At 41.8% G+C, this 20,020-nt stretch overlaps 2 protein-coding genes across 2 annotated transcripts in view; one reads left to right on the top strand and one right to left on the bottom strand.

Annotated features, from left to right (window-relative positions):
* Positions 1 to 3,937, bottom strand: part of LOC138760732 (ras-related protein ORAB-1) — a 32,010-nt gene extending 28,073 nt beyond the window's left edge. Inside the window, exon 1 of the mRNA XM_069931751.1 lies at positions 3,637 to 3,937. Within this exon, the coding sequence (XP_069787852.1) occupies positions 3,637 to 3,659 (23 nt within the window). The 5' untranslated portion in view covers positions 3,660 to 3,937. The remainder of the gene's footprint in view (positions 1 to 3,636) is intronic.
* Positions 3,938 to 4,021: 84 nt separating this feature from the next.
* Positions 4,022 to 20,020, top strand: part of LOC138760731 (actin-related protein 2) — a 101,494-nt gene continuing 85,495 nt past the window's right edge. The window contains exon 1 of the mRNA XM_069931750.1: positions 4,022 to 4,093. The gene's annotated coding sequence lies outside the window, so the exon portion shown is untranslated. The remainder of the gene's footprint in view (positions 4,094 to 20,020) is intronic.

Genomic DNA, 20,020 nt, shown 5'->3' on the forward strand with positions numbered 1-20,020 from the left:
AGATTGCATGAAATCCAGGGTGAGCTGGCCAATTAAATATAGAATTAATTTGATGATAGGAATCAGAGTGCTAGTGGAGGATCATTATCCAGATAGGGAGCTATGCCATGGAAATTGGTGCTGGGTCCACAGATGTTTGTCATCTATATTGTAGGTTAATTTGGGTGTAATTGGGCAGCACAGGTGTAAATGGCTGGATTCAGCTTCTACCGTACTGTAAATTTTTTAAAAATTAATGACTTGGATAACAATGTAAGTTAATATGGTTAGTAAGATTGCCAATTATACCAAAATTAGTGGTATAATGTGCAGTGAAAAAGATTACAACAGAATCTAGATTAAATGAGAAAGTGGGCCAATGGTAGATGGAATTTAACTTGGACAAGGATGGTGTCTTTTGGGAAGTTATATCAAGGCAGGAAATACACAATGAATGGTGGGCTCTGGAGAGTGCTATGTAACAGAGAGACCTAGGGATACAGGAACGAGGTTCCCTGAAAGTGTCGACACAAGTAGCATTCGGCACGCTTGTCTTCAACAGTCAGGAGTTTAGAATTCATGAAATAGCTGTACAAAACGTTGGTTTGGCCACACTTAGGAATATTGTGCACAGTTCTGGTCGCTTAACTAGAGATAGATGTCATTAAGGTGGAACGGGTGCAGAAAAGATTTTTGAGAATGTTACCGGGACTGGTGGACTTTAGTTATAAGGAGAAGGTTGGTATTTTTTTTTCCCCCTGAACCACAGCAGGGGAGGTACATAAAATTATGGAGGGCATAAATAAGGTAAATACCCTGTCTTTTTCCCAGGCTAAGGGAATCTAAAACTAGAGGCCATAAATATGAGAAGGGAAGGATTTAAAAGAGATCCGAGAGGGCTCATCTTTACAGAGCAGGTGGTGGATATACTGTAAAGATCAACCTGCCAAAGGAAGTGTTGAGACAGGTACAATTGTAACATTTAAACAGATACATGGATAGGAAAGGTTTAGAGGGATATGGGTTGAACTCAGACAAAAAAAAATTAGTCTGGGTAGGCATGGCTGTTTTCCATGCTGTAAAACTTGATAAATTTATAGTTTTTCAATTCATGTTTATATTCATAAAAGGACAAATTTCCCAAACACAATATGGATTATTATATTTACCAGGGTAGACTCTGCTCCACATCACTGAAAAAATGTGAACAAGCATGACTAAGCACCCCTACTGGGAAAATCCACACTTCAATTTTCAGTTATTTATCAATACATTCATTCAAAGTAAGCACAATACACAATAATCTGTGTTTCAGCTAATAATTTTCTTCATTTTTATACTTGCTTATACAAAACCCAGTACCAAATACCAGATTTTTAGGAATCAATTTTCCTCATGCAAGCTGAGGCTCTGCTGACACACAAATTCTGTTTCTGTGCAACAGCAGGCATGAAGTAAGCTGGATGCAACAAAGCACTGACAACAGAAGGAAGTCAGCAGCTCAAAGATAGTGTTACAGTGTGACCCCAGGCATGACAGAAGATATTATCCAACTCCAGTACATATGCTTAGAACAAGATCAGAGAGATAGCACTGATCAAATAAGGAACAGGGTCACTCAGCTTGGTTCAAGCAGGACAGGAGTGGGGGCATACTCTCATCCCTGTTTATGTAGGACCAGAGTTTGGGGGGGGGGGGGGGGGAGGAGGCAGGAACTCTCATCCAAGGTCAGAGGGCACCAGAGTGGGGGAGGCACATTCCAGTCAGTCAGGTCTGGGGTCCTCACTCCACTCCAGTCAAGAGTGGGAATGAGGAATTCAACATTCAGGAAGGCCGGGGGGGCGGGGGGTTTAGTGGCCATTCTACTCCTGTCAAAAGATGGAGTGGGGCACTCGTGTGCAGTCAAGCAGGATAGGGTGGGGCCATTCAATCCTTGTCAAGCAGAAATATATTTATATATTTATGATTCTATATCTGACGAGCTTAATGAACATGAGAAAAGTTTTTAAAATAAATGTTTATAACCATGAAAGGACAAATTTTTCCAAACACAATATGGATTATCATATTTATCAGGACAGACTCTGCTCCACATCTCTGAAAAATGTGAACAACCATGACTAAGCACCCCTACCGGGAAAATCCACACTTCAATTTTCAGTTGTTCATCAACATTCATTCATTCAGTCACTGCAATACAGAATATTCTGTGCTTCAGCTACTAATTTTTTCCCATATTATGCTTTCTTATACAAACCCAGAACCAAAGAACTCAAATTCTGTTTCTGTGCAACATCAGGCATGAAGTAAGCTGAGTGCACCCGAGTCCTGACCACAACAGCAGCTCAGAGATAATGTTGCAGCATGACCCCAGGCAGGATAGAAGATACTATCCAACTCCAGTATATATGCTTAGAGCATTATCAGGGAGACAGCACTGGTCAAATGGGGATCAGGGTCACTCAGTCCTGTTCAAGCAGGAGTGGAGTGGGGGCATACTCTCATCCCTGATCATGCAGGACCAGAGTGGTGTGTCACAACCATGTCAAGCAGGATGGGGGGGTTGAGGGCAGAGGACATTCTATACCTGTCAAGCAAGACAGGGTGGGGCCCACAACCCTTTTCAAGCAGAATGTGTAGTGGGGGGGGGGCAGGGAATACCACCCCAGTTGAATGCAGGCGCAAATGCAGTTAACCACGATCAGGTCAAATACTGGGAAGCAGGGGCCACAGTCCCTGACAGACAGGACAATGGAGGTGTGGTGGTGGGGGGCTGACTTAACCCAGACAAACTTTGGGGGGGAGAGGCTATATGGCCCCAGTAGATTATTGGGGGGGGTGTGGGGAAGCAACAGAACCTCAAGCAATTATGGGGGTGGCAGCACTTAACCCCAATCATGGGGGGGGAAACCCCTTTCAATTATGAGGGGGGCACTTAGCTCCAGTCAATTACGGGGGCACTCATTTCCTGTAATTTACAAGGGGGGGGGTCAACTCAACTTTCAATTAACAAGAGGGCACTCAACGGCTGTTAATTACAAGGGGGGGGGGAGAGGGCACAACCCCAGTTCATTACAAGGGGGGGAGGGGCACTCAACCGCAGTTAATTATGTAGGGGAACACGACCCTGATCGATGACTGCCCCCTTCCTTTCCATTAAACAGCAAGGGAGCAATGGTATCCATTGAATGTGAGGTGAGGAGTACAGTAATCTTTCACTTTCTCTAGCTTATTCATTCAAATTTTAGATATCGCCATCCCACACTTTGGTTCGGTGAATCTTTTCGAAAAATAAAATTATATCAAAGTCAATTCTGAAACTTGCATACCAACCTGCAACCACCCCTCCCTCTTCCCAACCACAACTAACTTTAGGCTTTAAAGCTTTTTGGACGGTATTTGCTTATTCCGATCCACATTTCGGTGAGGATATTCTTCCTGACATCAGCCTAAACGCCCAAGTTCTCTGTTCTGCGCTCTCCCCGTAAAGTGTCATTTGGCAGCTGGCAGCAGTCTAGTTTATGATTAAAGGTTAGATCGCGTTGTTATTGCCCTCTCAGGCCTTGAATGACCGACTCTGGTGTGTTCTGTCCAACGAATCTCATTCCTGTGTGGATTTTAATCGAGGAAAGAAAGGAGAAAGAATCTGTTACTTACTATTCGGGATTCATGGTTGACATCTCACTTTCAACACCAGATTTTTTTGGATCAGCGTCTATTCAAACAGTTATTTGATCCAACCGACAAAATAATAATGAAAACAATATCGAGGTGACAACAGATAGTCAATTCGAGCCTAAGTCTGTCACAGCCCAAAATGGCGGCCCCTCCAACCAGGAAATAACAAGCCGCTGCCGGAGCCCGGTGGAGGGCTGGGAGATTGAGGAAAATTACGTCATCTTGCCCCTTCACAGCGCAGTTGCAATCGCAAATGGACTCGACTCTCCAGGTAGCATTTCGGTCCCCTCCACGGACGCGGTGACGTGTCTCTCGCCCTATTGCGCATGCGCCCTTCCCATTTACTGCTCAGCCGCCACCAACCCTTCCGGTCGTTTCGCCAGACTTGCGATCGAGTCAGTGGTGAACACGTGGCAGTTATTACTGGGTGCCAGAGGTACGATTAAGTATCGAAGTCGAGCGTGCTAGCCAAAGTTCTGCTAGCGTGTTTTTAGTTAAGTATTTCGTAGGAAATAAAACAAGATGCTGTAAAGAATCTTAAATGAAAATAGCAAATGATGGGACACCCATGAGGCCGATAACATCTGGTCACCGATGTTGTCTGCGTAAACTATTTAGTTTCAGCGACTTCTCTATTGAGTTATTAAAAAGGGCATGTATATAATTCCTATGTAATAGTCCTCCATTCGTACCGAGAATCAAAGCATAGATAAATATTGCCACCTGTGTTTCGTGTTTATAAATACAAACTTGTACTGGAGGTTGAGTCTGGTTGGAGAAGATAGATAGGCCACATCATCCTGAAACAGACTACGTAGCGGCACAGGAGCTGTACATGGATTCACTTATGCGAAAATTTGGATAACACGTTTAGTGAGTTGGTCATACAACGGTCTAAAGGGGTAAGGAAACATAGGGAATGGGTGACCATCGGGTAGAAGTGTTGCAGGAAGGTAGTGTAGGGATCCCCTGTGGTCATCTCCCTCTAAAGTAGATATTAACTACAATCACAGCTGTGGACTTTCACGTTTCACTCCATACTGCTTTGATGTGATTGGGAGAGATGGCTCATCAGCGGAAGGCAGGAGGAGCCAAGTTCATGGTACCCATAAATGGGAAAGAATTGGTGATCGGATTAAGGGAACAGGTAGATGTTTATATGGCTGCAAACGGGACTCTTGTATTATATATTGCCTTCCAGGTGAATTTGAGAAACTGGGAGATAAATTAAAAAGTAGAATCTCAACAGTATTAATACCTTGATGAAGGGTTCAAGATTGAAACATTGGTTATGTGTCTTTATCTTTGCTATATAAAGTACACTATTTGACCTGCTGAGTTTCTCCAGCATTGTTTTAACTTCAAACATGGTATCTACAGACTTTCATGTTTTTTTCATTTGAATGTGATCGTATTTGATGATCTGAACTCAGAATAGACACAACCTGTTTTATTGTTTGTAAAAACAGAGGAATTGAGAGAATGGAATGGAATCCTTACAGGGAACAGGGTGTAAAGAGGTGTAATCGAGGTAGCTGTAGAAGTTGGTGGGTTTGTAGAGCAAACATCTGAACAAGAGTAGGGGGGAGGTATGGTCATGAAGGCAGGAGGTAATAGGTGGAGAAGGGAGGGAAGGGATAGCAGCAAGCAATGGGAGGAGGGATGGCTAAGTGAATAGGGGGATGGGGAAGGAAAGCAGGTTACCAGAAACCAGAAAAGTCGGTGTTAATGCCATCTGGCTGGAGAGTGCTCAGATGGAAAATCAGGTGGTGTTCCTCCAATTTATGGATGGTTTTGGAGGGATTGTACATAAGGCCATGGACAGACATGTGAGAGTGAGAAAGGAAGTAAATCACAAAATGCTGTAGACACTGGTTGAAGTAAAAAAGAAACCCAGAAAATGCTTGAAAAACTCAGCAGGTCAAATAATTTCCTTTATGTAGCAAAGGTAAAGATACATAACTGACATTTCAGGCTTGAGCCCTTCATCAAAGTATGAGAAAATGCCAGCAAGTGTGTGAACAAAAGTGGGGCTGGGGGGTGGAAGAGGGCATGGGAAAGGCATGAGATGATAGGTGGAGAAAGGAGGGAGGGTGGGTGGGTGGAAGAACTGGAAAGACAGGAAAAAGGGGAGAAAAACAGGCACGTTTAATGGAAAGCAGTAAAGTCACTGTTAATGCCATCTGTCTGGAGAGTGCCCAGATGGAAAATAAGGTGTTCCTCCAATCTGCAGGTAGTCAGGGTGGGATAGTATACAATGACGGATATGTGAGCCTGGGAGTGTGATTTGGAATTGAAATGATTGGCCTCTGGGAGATCACTATGGATGTGAACGGAGCGGAGGTGCTGAGCAAAATGATCTCCCAATCTGCGACTGGTCTCTCCGATGTACACACAAAGTGTGTACTAGATGCAGTAAATAAGTCCTCTGGATGTACGAGTGAAGTGTTGCTTCATGTGAAAGGCCTATTTGGGGTCCCAGACCACGGTGAGGGAGGAGGTGTGGACGCAAGTGTTGCATCTCCGGCAGGCACAGGAGAAAATGTAGGGGGTGTGATGGATGGAGAGGGATGGGTCCACGAGGGAATCGATATCTGTGGAAGGACAAGAAGAGGGGAGGAGAAGGAAATATGTACCTACTGGTGGGATTCCTGTTGTAAGTGCTGGAAATTCTGGCAGATAAATGTGTTGGATGTGGAGGCTGGTGGAATGGTAGGTGAGGATGAGGGGGATTCTATATTTGTTGCATCTGGGGGGAGATGGTCCAGAGAAGATGAGCGGGAAATGAAGGAGATGTGGGTGAGGGCTATGTTGATGGTGGTGGAGGGGAAGCCACATTTATGGAAGAAGGCAGACATTTTGGAAGATCTGGACTGGAAGACCTCATCTTGGGAACTGATGCAGTGGAGACAAAGAAGGGGATAGAATCCTTGCAGGGGACAGGGTGTGAGGAAGTGTAGTCATGGGAGTTGTGTGATCTCTGTCACTGGTGTGGATGGAGCAAGGTGCTCAGCAAAATGATCTCCCAATCTGTACCCAGTCTCTCTAATGTAGAGAAGGCCACAAAGGGAGTACCAGATGCAGTAAATAAATTCTGTGGATGCACAAGTGAAATGTGGCTTCACTTGAAAGGCCTGTTTGTGACCCAGACCATGGAGAGGATGGAGGTGTGGCACCTTCTGTAGCCATGGGAAGGTGGGGGGGAGTGGGGATTGGTGGGGAGGGATGAGTGCAAGAGGGAGGCGGAGAGGAAAGATGTGTCTGGCAGTGGGATCCTGTTGTAACTGCCAGAAATTCCAGAGGATAATGTGTTGGATGCGGAGGCTGATGGGATGGTAGGTGAAGATAAGGGAGATTTTTTTGCATCTGGGGGCAGTGGGGCGCCAGGGCAGATGAGCTGGAAATGGTGGAGATGAGGGTGATGGCTGAGTTGATGATGGTGGTGGAGAGGAAGCAACATTAGTGGAAGAAGGCTGACATTTTTGAAAATCTGGACTGGATACTCTTGTCCATGGGATCCATCACTTCTTTTCACTCTCCAAAAAGGAGAAGATTTTGTACAGGTTGAAAAGTAACAATGCAATATTAAAAGATGGTTGGAATTAAGATTTTGTAAATGTTATGTACATGTTTTTGGTGACTAATTTAAAGAAAGTCAGTCAAACTGAAAAATACAACAGAGAATGGAGTTTATTTGTCACAACATACCTAGCACAGTCAGAAGGATTCTGAGGAATGCGTATGATTATGAAAGAAGACCATGTTTCCACTGCTCAGGTAATCAATACTAGATTCCTCATTCCTGTTCCTATATTATTCAAGAAAGAGTTTCTAGTGCAGACATCTCACCAGTCCCTGGCATTACCAACCATTGTTATCCAAGTTTCAATATAAAGGCTTTTAAATTAAATTTTAAAATTTAGACATATGGCAAGGTAAAAGGTCATTTCAGCCCACAAACTCATGCCACCCAATTTACCTACAAACCCTGGTATGTTTCAGACGCTGAGAGGAAATGCACGCAGACATGGGGAGAACATACAAACTCCTTATAGTCAGTGTGGAATTCAAACCCCAGTTCCCATTGCTGGTTTTGTAGCAGCATTACGCTAATCGCTATGCTAACCATGCTGCCCCAATTTGGGGTGTTGAATATATGAACAGTTCGATAATAATATAGGAGTGGAAAGGACATGATTCCAAAATTATAGAAATTGTCTTTTTTTTCCCCCAGCAAGCAAATTGAGAACTGGTGGTTTAAAAAAAAAACCATTGGGCAGCTTCTTGGTGTAGTTTTAAAAATGGAGCCTTGTCACTCCAGTAATAATAATGAATTTATTGTAATATACATTGTACATTTGCTACAGCTGAACAGGTACTTTTACAATAGTTCACATAATTGAATTAAAAAGAGAAAATTAATACAAACAATAGCTGATATTCAGTTATCCGAGTGCAAAATAAAATGATTTTGCAATAGTGCAGACAATTCTTTTGATGTGTCCCTGGTTAGTGGAACAAGGGAAAATTCAAAAGACTGATAGCTATTGCAAAGAAACTTTTATTGAATCTAGAGGTGCTGGTCTTCAGGCTTCTGTACTTTCTACCCAAAGGTAGCAGTGAGAAGAAGTTGTGATGAGGGTGATGAGGTTCTTTATTGATGTTGGCTTTCTTTTTTTTAAAATTTTTTATTTTTCACACCATAAACCACATTAACCATGATACATACTTTTTCCTTTTCAAATATATACAGTGCCATTTTCTCCCCCCCTCCCCCCTCCTCCCATCCCACCCTCCCTACCTCCCCCCTCCCGTCCATTTAAAGTACAAAATCTAGGATACATTAAACCAGTCAAACAATGTTGTCATTCAATAAAAATAAACAAGAAATTCCACTGAGTCATTTCTTTTCATTTCCTTCTCCTTTCGTTAATTTAGGTAGTGAATGTCCCCGGTAGGGTTTCGCTATTGTGTTTCATGTAAGGCTCCCATATTTGTTCAAATATTTCAATATTATTTCTTAAACTATATGTTATTTTTTCTAATGGAATACATTTATTCATTTCTATATACCATTGTTGTATTTTCAAATTATCTTCCGATTTCCAGGTTGACATAATACATTTTTTTGCTACGGCTAGAGCTATCTTAACAAATCTTTTTTGTGCATCCTCCAAATCAATTCCAAATTCTTTGTTTTTTGTTACTTAGGAGGAAGATCTCTGGATTCTTTGGTATATTGTTTTCTGTAATTTTATTTAATATTTGGTTTAGATCTTCCCAAAATTTTTCTACTTTCTCACATGTCCAGATTGCATGAATTGTTGTTCCCATTTCTTTTTTACATCGAAAACATCTATCAGATACTGTTGGGTCCCATTTATTTAACTTCTGAGGTGTAATGTATAGCCTGTGTATCCAGTTATATTGTATCATACGTAACCTCGTATTTATTGTATTTCTCATCGTTCCAGAACATAACTTCTCCCATGTTTCCTTTTTTATCTTTATATTTAAATCTTGTTCCCATTTTTGTTTAGTTTTACCATTTGTTTCCTCATTCTCCTTTTCTTGCAGTTTAATATACATATTTGTTATAAATCTTTTGATTATCATTGTATCTGTAATCACATATTCAAAGTTACTTCCCTCTGGTAAACTCAGACTGCTTCCTAATTTGCCCTTCAAGTAGGATCTCAATTGGTAATATGCCAGCACTGCATCTTGAGTTATATTGTATTTATCTTTCATTTGTTCAAAGGATAATAATCTATTTCCTGAAAAACAATTTTCTATTCTTTTGATCCCTTTTTTCTCCCATTCTCTAAAGGAAAGGTTATCTATTGTAAAAGGGATTAGTTGATTTTGCGTCAGTATTAGTGTTGGTAATTGATAATTTGTTTTATTTCTTTCTACATGAACCTTCTTCCAAATATTGAGTAGATGATGTAATACTGGAGAACTTCTATGTTGTACCAATTTTTCATCCCATTTATATAATATGTGTTCAGGTATCTTTTCCCCTATTTTATCTAATTCTAATCTAGTCCAATCTGGCTTTTCCCTTGTTTGATAAAAATCTGATAGGTATCTTAATTGTGCGGCTCTATAATAATTTTTAAAGTTTGGCAGTTGTAAGCCTCCTTGTTTATACCATTCTGTTAATTTATCTAGTGCTATCCTCGGTTTCCCCCCTTTCCATAAAAATTTCCTTATTATTTTCTTTAACTCCTTGAAGAATTTCTCTGACAGGCGTATTGGCAATGCCTGAAATAGGTATAATATCCTTGGAAAAATGTTCATTTTAATACAGTTTATCCTTCCTATTAGTGTTAGTGGTAAATCTTTCCAATGCTCTAAATCGTCCTGTAATTTTTTCATTAGTGGATAATAATTGAGTTTATATAGTTGGCCGAGATTTTTATTTATTTGTATACCTAGGTATCTTATTGCTTGCATTTGCCATCTGAATGGTGATTCCTTCTTAAATTTTGAGAAATCCACATTATTCATAGGCATTGCTTCACTTTTATTTACGTTAATCTTGTAACCCGACACTTCTCCATATTCCTTCAATTTCTTATATAATTCTTTTATTGATAGTTCTGGTTCTGTTAAGTATACTATAACATCGTCCGCAAATAAACTGATTTTATATTCCTTGTCTTTTATTTTTATCCCTTTTATATTATTTTCTGTTCTTATCAATTCTGCTAGTGGTTCTATAGCTAACGCGAACAATAAAGGTGATAGTGGGCATCCCTGCCGTGTTGACCTGCTTAAGTTAAATTGCTTTGATACATATCCATTTACTGTCATTTTCGCCAATGGTCCCTTATATAATGCTTTAATCCAATTAATATACTTCTCTGGTAAACTGAATTTTTGCAATACTTTGAATAAATAATTCCATTCTACTCTGTCAAAGGCCTTCTCTGCGTCTAAAGCAACTGCTACTGTTGGTGCTTTACTCCCTTCTACTGCATGAATTACAAATATTGTCTGTTAATCCAGTTTGGTCTAGATTTACCATTTTCGGTACATACTCTGCTAATCTGTTTGCTAATAGTTTAGCTATTATCTTATAATCTGTGTTAAGTAAAGATATTGGTCTATATGACGCTGGTGCGAGTGGATCTTTCCCTTGCTTTAGTATTACTGTAATTATTGCTGTTTTACATTAATCTGGTAAGCTTTGTGTTTTATCAATCTGGTTGATTACTTCCAGGAGGGGAGGAATTAATAAATCTTTAAATGTTTTATAGAATTCTATTGGGAATCCATCCTCTCCTGGTGTTTTATTATTTGGTAATTTTTTTATTATCTCTTGTATTTCTACTATTCCAAATGGTTCTGTTAATTTATTTTGTTCCTCTATTTGTAGTTTTAGTAGTTCAATTTTAGTTAGAAATTCATCTATTTTCCCTTCTTTCCCTTCGTTTTCAGTTTGGTATAATTGTTCATAGAATTCTCTAAAGTTTTCCTTGATCTCCTTTGGATTATATGTGATTTGTTTGTCTTTTTCCTTGATGCCAATACCATTTTCTTAGCTTGTTCTGTCTTAAGCTGCCATGCTAGAATTTTGTGCGTTTTTTCCCCTAGTTCATAATATTTCTGTTTTGTCTTCATTATATTCTCCACCTTATATGTTTGTAATGTTTCATATTTTATTTTTTTATCTGCCAATTCTCTTCTTTTAGTTGTATGTTCCTTCATTGCTAATTCTTTTTCTATATTTACTATTTCCCTTTCCAACTGCTCTGTTTCCTGATTATAGTCCTTCTTCATCTTGGTTACGTAACTTATTATTTGCTATTATTTGCCCTCTAATGAATGCTTTCATTGCATCCCATAGTATAAACTTATCTTTCACTGATTCCGTGTTTATTTCAAAATACATTTTAATTTGTCTTTCAATGAATTCTCTAAAATCCTGCCTTTTGAGTAACATGGGGTTTAATCTCCATCTATACATTCTTGGAGGGATGTCCTCTAACTTTATTGTCAATATTAAGGGTGAATGGTCCGATAATATTCTAGCTTTATATTCTGTTTTTCTTACTCTATCTTGCATATGAGCTGATAACAAAAATAGGTCTATTCTTGAGTATGTTTTATGTCTAGCCGAGTAATATGAATATTCCTTTTCCTTTGGGTGTTGTTTCCTCCATATATCCAAAAGTTGCATTTCTTCCATCGATTTAATTATAAATTTGGTTACTTTGTTCTTTCTGTTAATTTTTTTCCCAGTTTTGTCCATATTCGAATCCAAATTCAGGTTGAAATCCCCTCCTATTAATATGTTCCCTTGCGTATCTGCTATCTTCAAAAAAATATCTTGCATAAACTTTTGATCTTCTTCGTTAGGTGAATATACATTGAGTAGATTCCAAAACTCCGAATATATCTGACATTTTATCATTACATATCTCCCTGCTGGATCTATTATTTCCTCTTCTATTTTAATTGGCACATTTTTACTAATTAATATAGCTACTCCTCTTGCTTTTGAATTATACGACGCTGCTGTTACGTGTCCTACCCAATCTCTCTTTAATTTCTTGTGCTCCAATTCAGTTAAATGTGTTTCTTGCACAAATGCTATATCAATTTTTTCTTTTTTCAGTAAATTTAGCAGTTTCTTCCTTTTAATTTGGTTATGTATTCTGTTAATATTTAAAGTCATATAGTTCAGTGTAGCCATTTTATACTTTGTTTATCTTCCCTTTCCATTTCTCCATCATTACCTTTCCTTCTTATCCATTTCTGCTTTCTTGTTTTGAACACTTTATAAGACAACATTTCTAAAACATCAAACATTTTCCCTCTTCTCCTATTTAAAACTTCTTTAACCCCATTCTCCCCTCCCCCTCCTGAGTTGTCCTTTATCCCTTGTCGGACAACCACATCTCCCCTCTCCATTTGGATTTGCGAATTCACTCGCAAACGTCAGCTGATTTTGCAGTGATCGTAACTCCTCCCCACCCAGCCCCCCCAGAAAAGATTTCAATTTTCATATGTAACAAAGGTCACTCTTTTAATTCCCTCCTTATTCCCTCTATTCCATTTCCCTCCCTTATTAATTCTTGTCTATACTCTATATATTTTCCTCTAAATACGGATACATTCATGTATGCACACATATACCCCTTTACACACATACATGTAGATCGTGGTCATTTTTACTCTTATTACATGTCTTCATCTCTCTGCTTGTTTTGTAGTTGTTCTGAAAATTTCCTTGCTTTCTCTGGATCCGAGAATAGTCTGTTTTGTTGCCCTGGAATAATTATTTTAAGTACCGCTGGGTACCTTAACATAAATTTATATCCTTTTTTCCATAAGATCGTTTTCGCTGTTTTGAACTCCTTTCTCTTCTTCAGGAGTTCAAAACTTATGTCTGGATAGAAAAAAAATTTTTGACCTTTATATTCCAGTGGCTTTTTGTCCTCTCTTACTTTCTTCATTGCTTTCTCCAATATATTTTCTCTTGTTGTATATCTTAAGAATTTTACTAAAATGGATCTTGGTTTTTGCTGCGGTTGTGGTTTCGGGGCTAAAGTTCTATGTGCCCTCTCGATTTCCATTTCTTCTTGTAATTCTGGTCTTCCCAGGACCCTGGGGATCCAATCTTTTATAAATTCTCTCATATTCTTGCCTTCTTCATCTTCCTTAAGGCCCACTATCTTTATATTATTTCTTCTATTATAGTTTTCTATTATATCTATCTTCTGAGCTAACAGCTCCTGTGCTTCTTTAGCTTTTTTATTAGATTCTTCTAATTTCTCTTTTAAGTCTTTTACTTCCATATCTACAAATGTTTCTCGTTTTTCCATATTTTCCACTCTTTTTGCCAATTCTGATATGGCCACTTCCATTTTATTCATTCTTTCTTCTGCATTCTTAATTCTTCTTTTTATCTCATCAAATTCTTGTAATTGCCATTCTTTCACTGATTCCATATATTCTTTAAAAAAAGATACATCCATTGTCTTGCTTTTCTCTTCTTCTTCCACTTCTTTCTGTTCTTCTTCTTCTTCTTCTTCCTCTGGGTTGACCATCTGTTGTTTCCTTGTTTTCTTTTTACCCTCTTTCTTGTTGTCGTTATTGTCTGTGTTCTACACCTGCTGCTGTGCTGCAGGTGTCTCTCTCAGCTGTGGAGATCGACTCCGCAGCTGTTCCCCCCTCCCGTCAGTGTGTTTTTTTACATGCGCATCGCGCATGCGCGAGGAGTCGCGCAAGTGTGGTTGCACACTTTTACTCGGCTCTGCGGGCCATTTTTGTAGTCCCGAGCCCGGGACCTCCACTGACCTGTGGGAGCGGGCCTCTCTCTCCGCGGCGGGCCTCTTTGGACAGGTAAGGCCTTCACCTTCTTCTTCCGACATCTTTCCTTCTTCTTTTCTTCCCGTTGTTTTTGGTTTTTCTTTCTTCGCTGCCATTTTCTTCACACTTTTACTTTCACTTTGTTTTGGTTTTTAAGTTTGTGCCTTTGCTTTTTCTCTATCTTTTTTTAACTTTTCTGGAGAGGGCTGGAGTTCCCCTACTGGCCACTACTCCATCACGTGACTCCCGATGTTGGCTTTCTTGATGTTGACAGGGCCTCACATAGATATCTTAAATGGATGGGAGGTCAGAGCCTGTGATGGACCTGGCTATGTTTGCCATCTTTGGAGTTTTCTGGGTTTCCTGTGTACTTCTTTCTTTGGCTTGGCTTCACGAACGAAGATTTATGGAGGGGTATGTCCACGTCTGCTGCAGGCTTGTTGGTGACTGACAAGTCCGATGCGGGACAGGCAGGCCCAGTTGCAAGGGAAAATTGGTTGGTTGGGGTTGGGTGTTGGGTTTGTCCTCCTTTGTCTTTTGTTAGTGAGAGGTGGGCTCTGCGGTCTTCTTCAAAGGAGGTTGCTGCCCGCCGAACTGTGAGGCGCCAAGATGCACGGTTGGAGGCAATATCAGCCCACTGGTGGTGGTCAATGTGGCAGGCACCAAGAGATTTCTTTAAGCAGTCCTTGTACCTCTTCTTTGGTGCACCTCTGTCTCGGTGGCCAGAGGCGAGCTCTCCATAGAACACGATCTTGGGAAGGCGATGGTCCTCCATTCTGGAGACATGACCCGCCCAGCGCAGTTGGACAGCTCGAGTGCTTCGATGTTGGTGATGAAGTCATTCCAATGAATGTTGAGGGTGGAGCGGAGACAGTGCTGATGGAAGCGTTCTGGGAGCCGTACGTGATGCCGGTAGAGGACCCATGATTTGGAGCCGAACAGGAACGTGGGTATGACAACGGCTCTGTATACGCTTATCTTTGTGAGGTTTTTCAGTTGGTTGTTTTTCCAGAATCTTTTGTGTAGTCTTCCAAAGGCGCTATTTGCCTTGGCGAGTCTGTTGTCTATCTCATTGTCTATCCTTGCATCTGATGAAATGGTGCAGCCGAGATAGGTAAACTGGTTGACCGTTTTGAGTTTTGTGTGCCCAATGGAGATGTGGGGGGGCTGGTAGTCATGGTGGGGAGCTGGCTGATGGAGGACCTCAGTTTTCTTCAGGCTGACTTCCAGGCCAAACATTTTGGTAGTTTCCGCAAAACAGGACGTCATGGGCAACTAAAGCGGCATCGTCTGCAAAGAGTAGTTCACGGACATGTTACTCTAAGACTTTAGGGTTCCTCGCATGGGGGAAAAACTCCGACTTGCGACCATTGTGGGATCTGACTGGTCTTTCGGGCTCCATTACGGTCGAAAGTCGGGGAGGACCTGTCGGGGTCATTGGGTCGCTTAGGAAGGGATGGAAAACCAATCCATTTTTCTTTGCTTCCCAATGCTCATAAAATATGTCTTATTCCATCCATTTTTCCTGTTGTAGTATCACATTCTTTGAGGCCCGAGGACCTGCTGCCGCCTGGGGGGGCCCGAGGTCCTGCCTGAGTCTGCCTGAGGTAACGGCCGCATCACGGGGTGAGACAGCCAGCTGAGATGGGGCCTGCCCGCACCGCTGCCCGAGCACCGAACACAGGCCGCCGTCGCCAGGCAAACCCCGGCAGCCCGCACAGCCCGACTGATGGCAGCCGAGCCCCGGGCCGGGAGCGGTCAATGAGAACTGTTTAGTGTATTTCAGAGTTTAATACACACCTCAAAAACCAATAGTCTAAACACTAACAACTGTGAACTCCATTGCAGAGTTCTCTCCAGTTTAAAAAAAAATTTTCTACTAGAACCTTTCTTTCTGATCCTCAACCAAAGCTGCATCCCCTTTACTCGGCCGCGGCAGGAGTAAACGCACGCAGGCCGATTCCAGGGCGCACCACTCCATAACTGGGGACAGCGGTCATAGATCTCCAGAAATGGTTCAACCTAAAAGGGGAGGCAGGCCTCTTCAGCCCAGTTAAGCAACCTGCATAGGAGAAGGTCACTCCTGTGCACTAGCATTGCCAAATTAGGTTGTGATGCAGCCATTCTGTATAATTTCCACAGTGCACTAAATCTCCTCAAAGTATGAAATGTTTAACAGCAAGTTCCTTTTAATTCCCTAACGTTTTGATTCAGATAGGGAGCTCAACGTGTCAGGCACATTCCACTTTAGCTTTTGTTGATTGACCCACAACTTGTGAAAGCACAAGTGATGTTCCTCAATTTTGTAATAGTGTAATGCTATTAGTCAATATGATAGTTTGTAAGAGGAGAGTTCCACCTGTTCCATTCTATCACATAAAACCAGAGTAGGGCTTAAGCTGCTCCAACTTGTACAAAAACAGTGCATACATTTTTGCTTTCTGGTACATCTGTAAACAGTGAATACATTTTTCAAAGCAATTTTGGGTTAAGTAATGCTGAAAATATTGTGATGCCAAGACATTATTAATAAGGAAGGGAGCTTTCTGTGTTCTTCTGAGTAAGCTTTCTTTATGGGGTGGTGTCTTGCAATGAAAAGCAGGGGCACCATCTACAGTACCTAAACAGCAGTAACATTACCAGGGAGCAGTGTTTGAATGTTGCTCAACTATAAATTGTCCACAGATTCCCTTGCCTGTTTCCTGTCAGGGTGACTCAGCTATTAGAGTACTGCTTACGGTTCCAAAACCCTGGGTTTAATCTTGATCTCTGGTGCTATTCGTGTGGAGTTTGCACAGTTGACCTCTGACTATAATAATGATGAGTTCGTTATCCATGTTGTACAATGAACAAATGCACCAAAATAATTGCTGCAGCCAAACAGGTACTTGTAAAGAAAAACCATAATAGTAAAAAATGTATTTTTAAAATTTAGACCTAGAGCATGGTAATAGGCCTTTTAGCCCGTGCTATCCAATTACACCCAATTAACCTACAACCCCTGGTATGTTTCGAATGGTGAGAGCATGGGATTCAAATTCTGGTACCATTTGCTGGTGCAGTAACTGCTGCACTCACCATGCTGCCCTAATAATTGAATTAAATTAAAAGAGACAATAAATACCTTGTATAAATATTCGTAGTAATCCCAATGCAAAAAAAATGACTTACGATGGTCCAGACAGTCCTTCTGTGGGTCAGAGCAGTCTATAATCAATGTACCAAGGGGAGATCCGGGTGTCTGATAGCTGTTGGAAGGAAACTATTCTTGAACCAGGAAGTGCTGGTTTTTCAGCTTCTGTACCTTCTGCCTGAAGATAGTGAGAACAGATTGTGAGGCCATTGTGGTGGGGTCCATTCTGATGTTGGCTGCTACTTTCATGTAGCACCTTGATTGTTTGCACTGGATGAGAGGTCAGTGCCTATCATGGACCTGACTCTGTTTACAACTTTCTGCAGCCTTCTGTAATTCTGGGCAATTGAATTGCCAAACCAAGCTATAGTGGAAACAGCCAGTATTCTTTCCACAGTGCAACTGTAGAGGTTTGATAGTATCCAGTGATGTGCCAAATCTCCTCAGAATGTAGAAGTGTTGGTGTGTCTTCTTCATGGTGCCATTCATGTGCTGGTTTTCTGAAACATTGGCTCTCAGGAACTTAGGCTCTCCACCTTCTTCCCATCAATGCAATCAGCCTCTCCTTCCTAAAATCTATATATAAACAGCTCCTTCATTTTGGTGGCTTTGAGAGCAAGATTGTTGTTCAATGTGGGTTTCCTGGGTGTTTCAGTTTCTTCCCATACATCAATATGGCAAAATGCTTTATTGCCATTGTGTTTGGTTGCACAGCTATTTTACCAGGGATTTGTATAAGCATACAGCAGCAAATGCATAAAAAGAAAATTATTAATACAAAGTTTGCAAGCCCTTTGGATGCATCACTGCTGATTACAATTTGTAGGCTGCAGAATCTTTAGATTATTTTACAATTGTTTTGTGAATAAAGTTTCACAACTTTGGCCATTTTTCACTCTGCTTATTACAGAAAGGTGATTTTGTCATAAAATGAAAGCTAGAGTTTGGCCTCATGTATGTAATTGGAATAAAATATGGGAGTGTCTAACTGCAATTCTTAATAGCATCAAAAGGAAAATACAATCATTTGTTCTTACTTTGGAAATAAAACTTTAAACAGACAAAAGTGCTGTTGTTTCTCAGTTGGATCTCAACAGTAAAAAAAACATTCACTCAAATATTTTCAAAGTTCATAGGAAACTATTCAAAGTGGACCTTGAACTTAATCAGAAAGATTATTTATGTTTGTAGCTGTGTAGCTGACTGCTACAAAGAAACACACACACATGGTGTGTCAGGTTAAGATCACTCCTTTATTAGGGCTGGAAAAGCTGCTTTAATACTGTTCAAGTTCCTGCCATTTTTGCTGATTGACTGAGTCATCCATATGAATAACAGTAGTGGCCGGGAACACTCATGCATATGAATGCCCTTTTTCCCCAGACTGTTTCTGCTGCGTTAGCTGGGCAGCTTGACCAATGCCATTTTAGGGCTTCGTTATCCTGGGAGTCGCTTTAGCAATCTCTGTCCGCGTATGCTGCTGCGCAATTTGCCAGCCCGATCTCCGCAATTGCGGGCTGCCACATTACCCCCACCCCCCCCCCCCAAGAACCATCATTACAATCTATAGTGTCCATAGGTATAGTCTCCAAAGTCTTGGTGTCTCTACAGGTTCTGGTGGGTCTGTGTGGGCAGGTTGAGTCTATCTGTAGTGAAGACCTTTGGTTTACTACAGATGTCCTGCTCGAAGGTGGCTCTATTATTCCGGATGACTTGAAAGGGACCATCTTCTGACTTCTGCAGTGGTGAACGGTGGGGTCCTCTGTGTATAAATATGTACTTACAGTCCTTGAGTTCTTTGGGGATGTTGGACTTGGCTTGTCAGTGTCTGGAGGGTTGGATCGGAGCTAGGTTACCGACCTTTTCACGCAGCCTGTCCAGGAAGGTGGTTGTCTCCTCCTGGTGTCCTCTGGCTTGTGGAACGAAATCCCTGGGTACCGTGAGTGGGGCTTCGTAGACTAGCCCAGTGGAAGATGCGTGGAAGTCTTTTAGTGCTGTTCGGATGCCCAGTAGTGCCCATGGTAGCTCGTCCACCCATTTGGGGCCCTTGAGTCTGGTCATGAGGGCGGTCTTGAGGTGCCTGTGGAAGCGCTCCACCAAGCCATTGGCTTGCAGGTTGTATGCCATTGTATGGTGTAGCTGAGCACCCCACAGGTTGGCAATGTCAGTCCACAAACTGGAGGTAAACTGGGTGCCTCGGTCAGAAGTGATGTGCTGTGGCAATCCAAATCTTGCAAACCAGGACGAGAGGAGAGATTTGGCACAGGGCCTGGTGGATGTGTCGGCCAGGGGGATTGCTTCTGGCCACCGGGTGAAGCGGTCGACCACTATGAACAGGTAGTGGTAATCCTGAGAGACTGACAAGGGTCCCACTATGTCCACATGAATGTGATTAAACCTGTGTTCTGTTGGCTTGAAAGGCTGTTGGGGGATCTTGGTGTGTCTCTGTACTTTGGCTGTGTACATGCCTTGGCCCACCCCTGGGCTTGTTTCTGCAATCCATTCCACATGTACTTGCTGGCCACCAGCCAGACCGTAGTCCTGATGGATGGATATGCCAGCCCATGGATGGAGTCAAAAACTTGTCACCTCCATGCCATTGGGATAATAGGTCGAACCTGACCGGTAGCCACGTTGCACAGGAGGGTGGTAGTACCTGTGCCGACTGGAACGTCCTGAAGCCGAAGGCCTGTGACAGTGGTCCTGTACTGCGGGATCTCGCCGTCCTGTACTGCGGGATCTCGCCGTCCTGTACTGCGGGATCTCGCCGTCCTGTACTGCGGGATCTCGCCGTCCTGTACTGCGGGATCTCGCCGTCCTGTACTGCGGGATCTCGCCGTCCTGTACTGCGGGATCTCGCCGTCCTGTACTGCGGGATCTCGCCGTCCTGTACTGCGGGATCTCGCC

The sequence above is a fragment of the Narcine bancroftii genome, chromosome 4 (genome assembly GCF_036971445.1).
Source record: "Narcine bancroftii isolate sNarBan1 chromosome 4, sNarBan1.hap1, whole genome shotgun sequence".
Taxonomy (NCBI): domain Eukaryota; kingdom Metazoa; phylum Chordata; class Chondrichthyes; order Torpediniformes; family Narcinidae; genus Narcine; species Narcine bancroftii.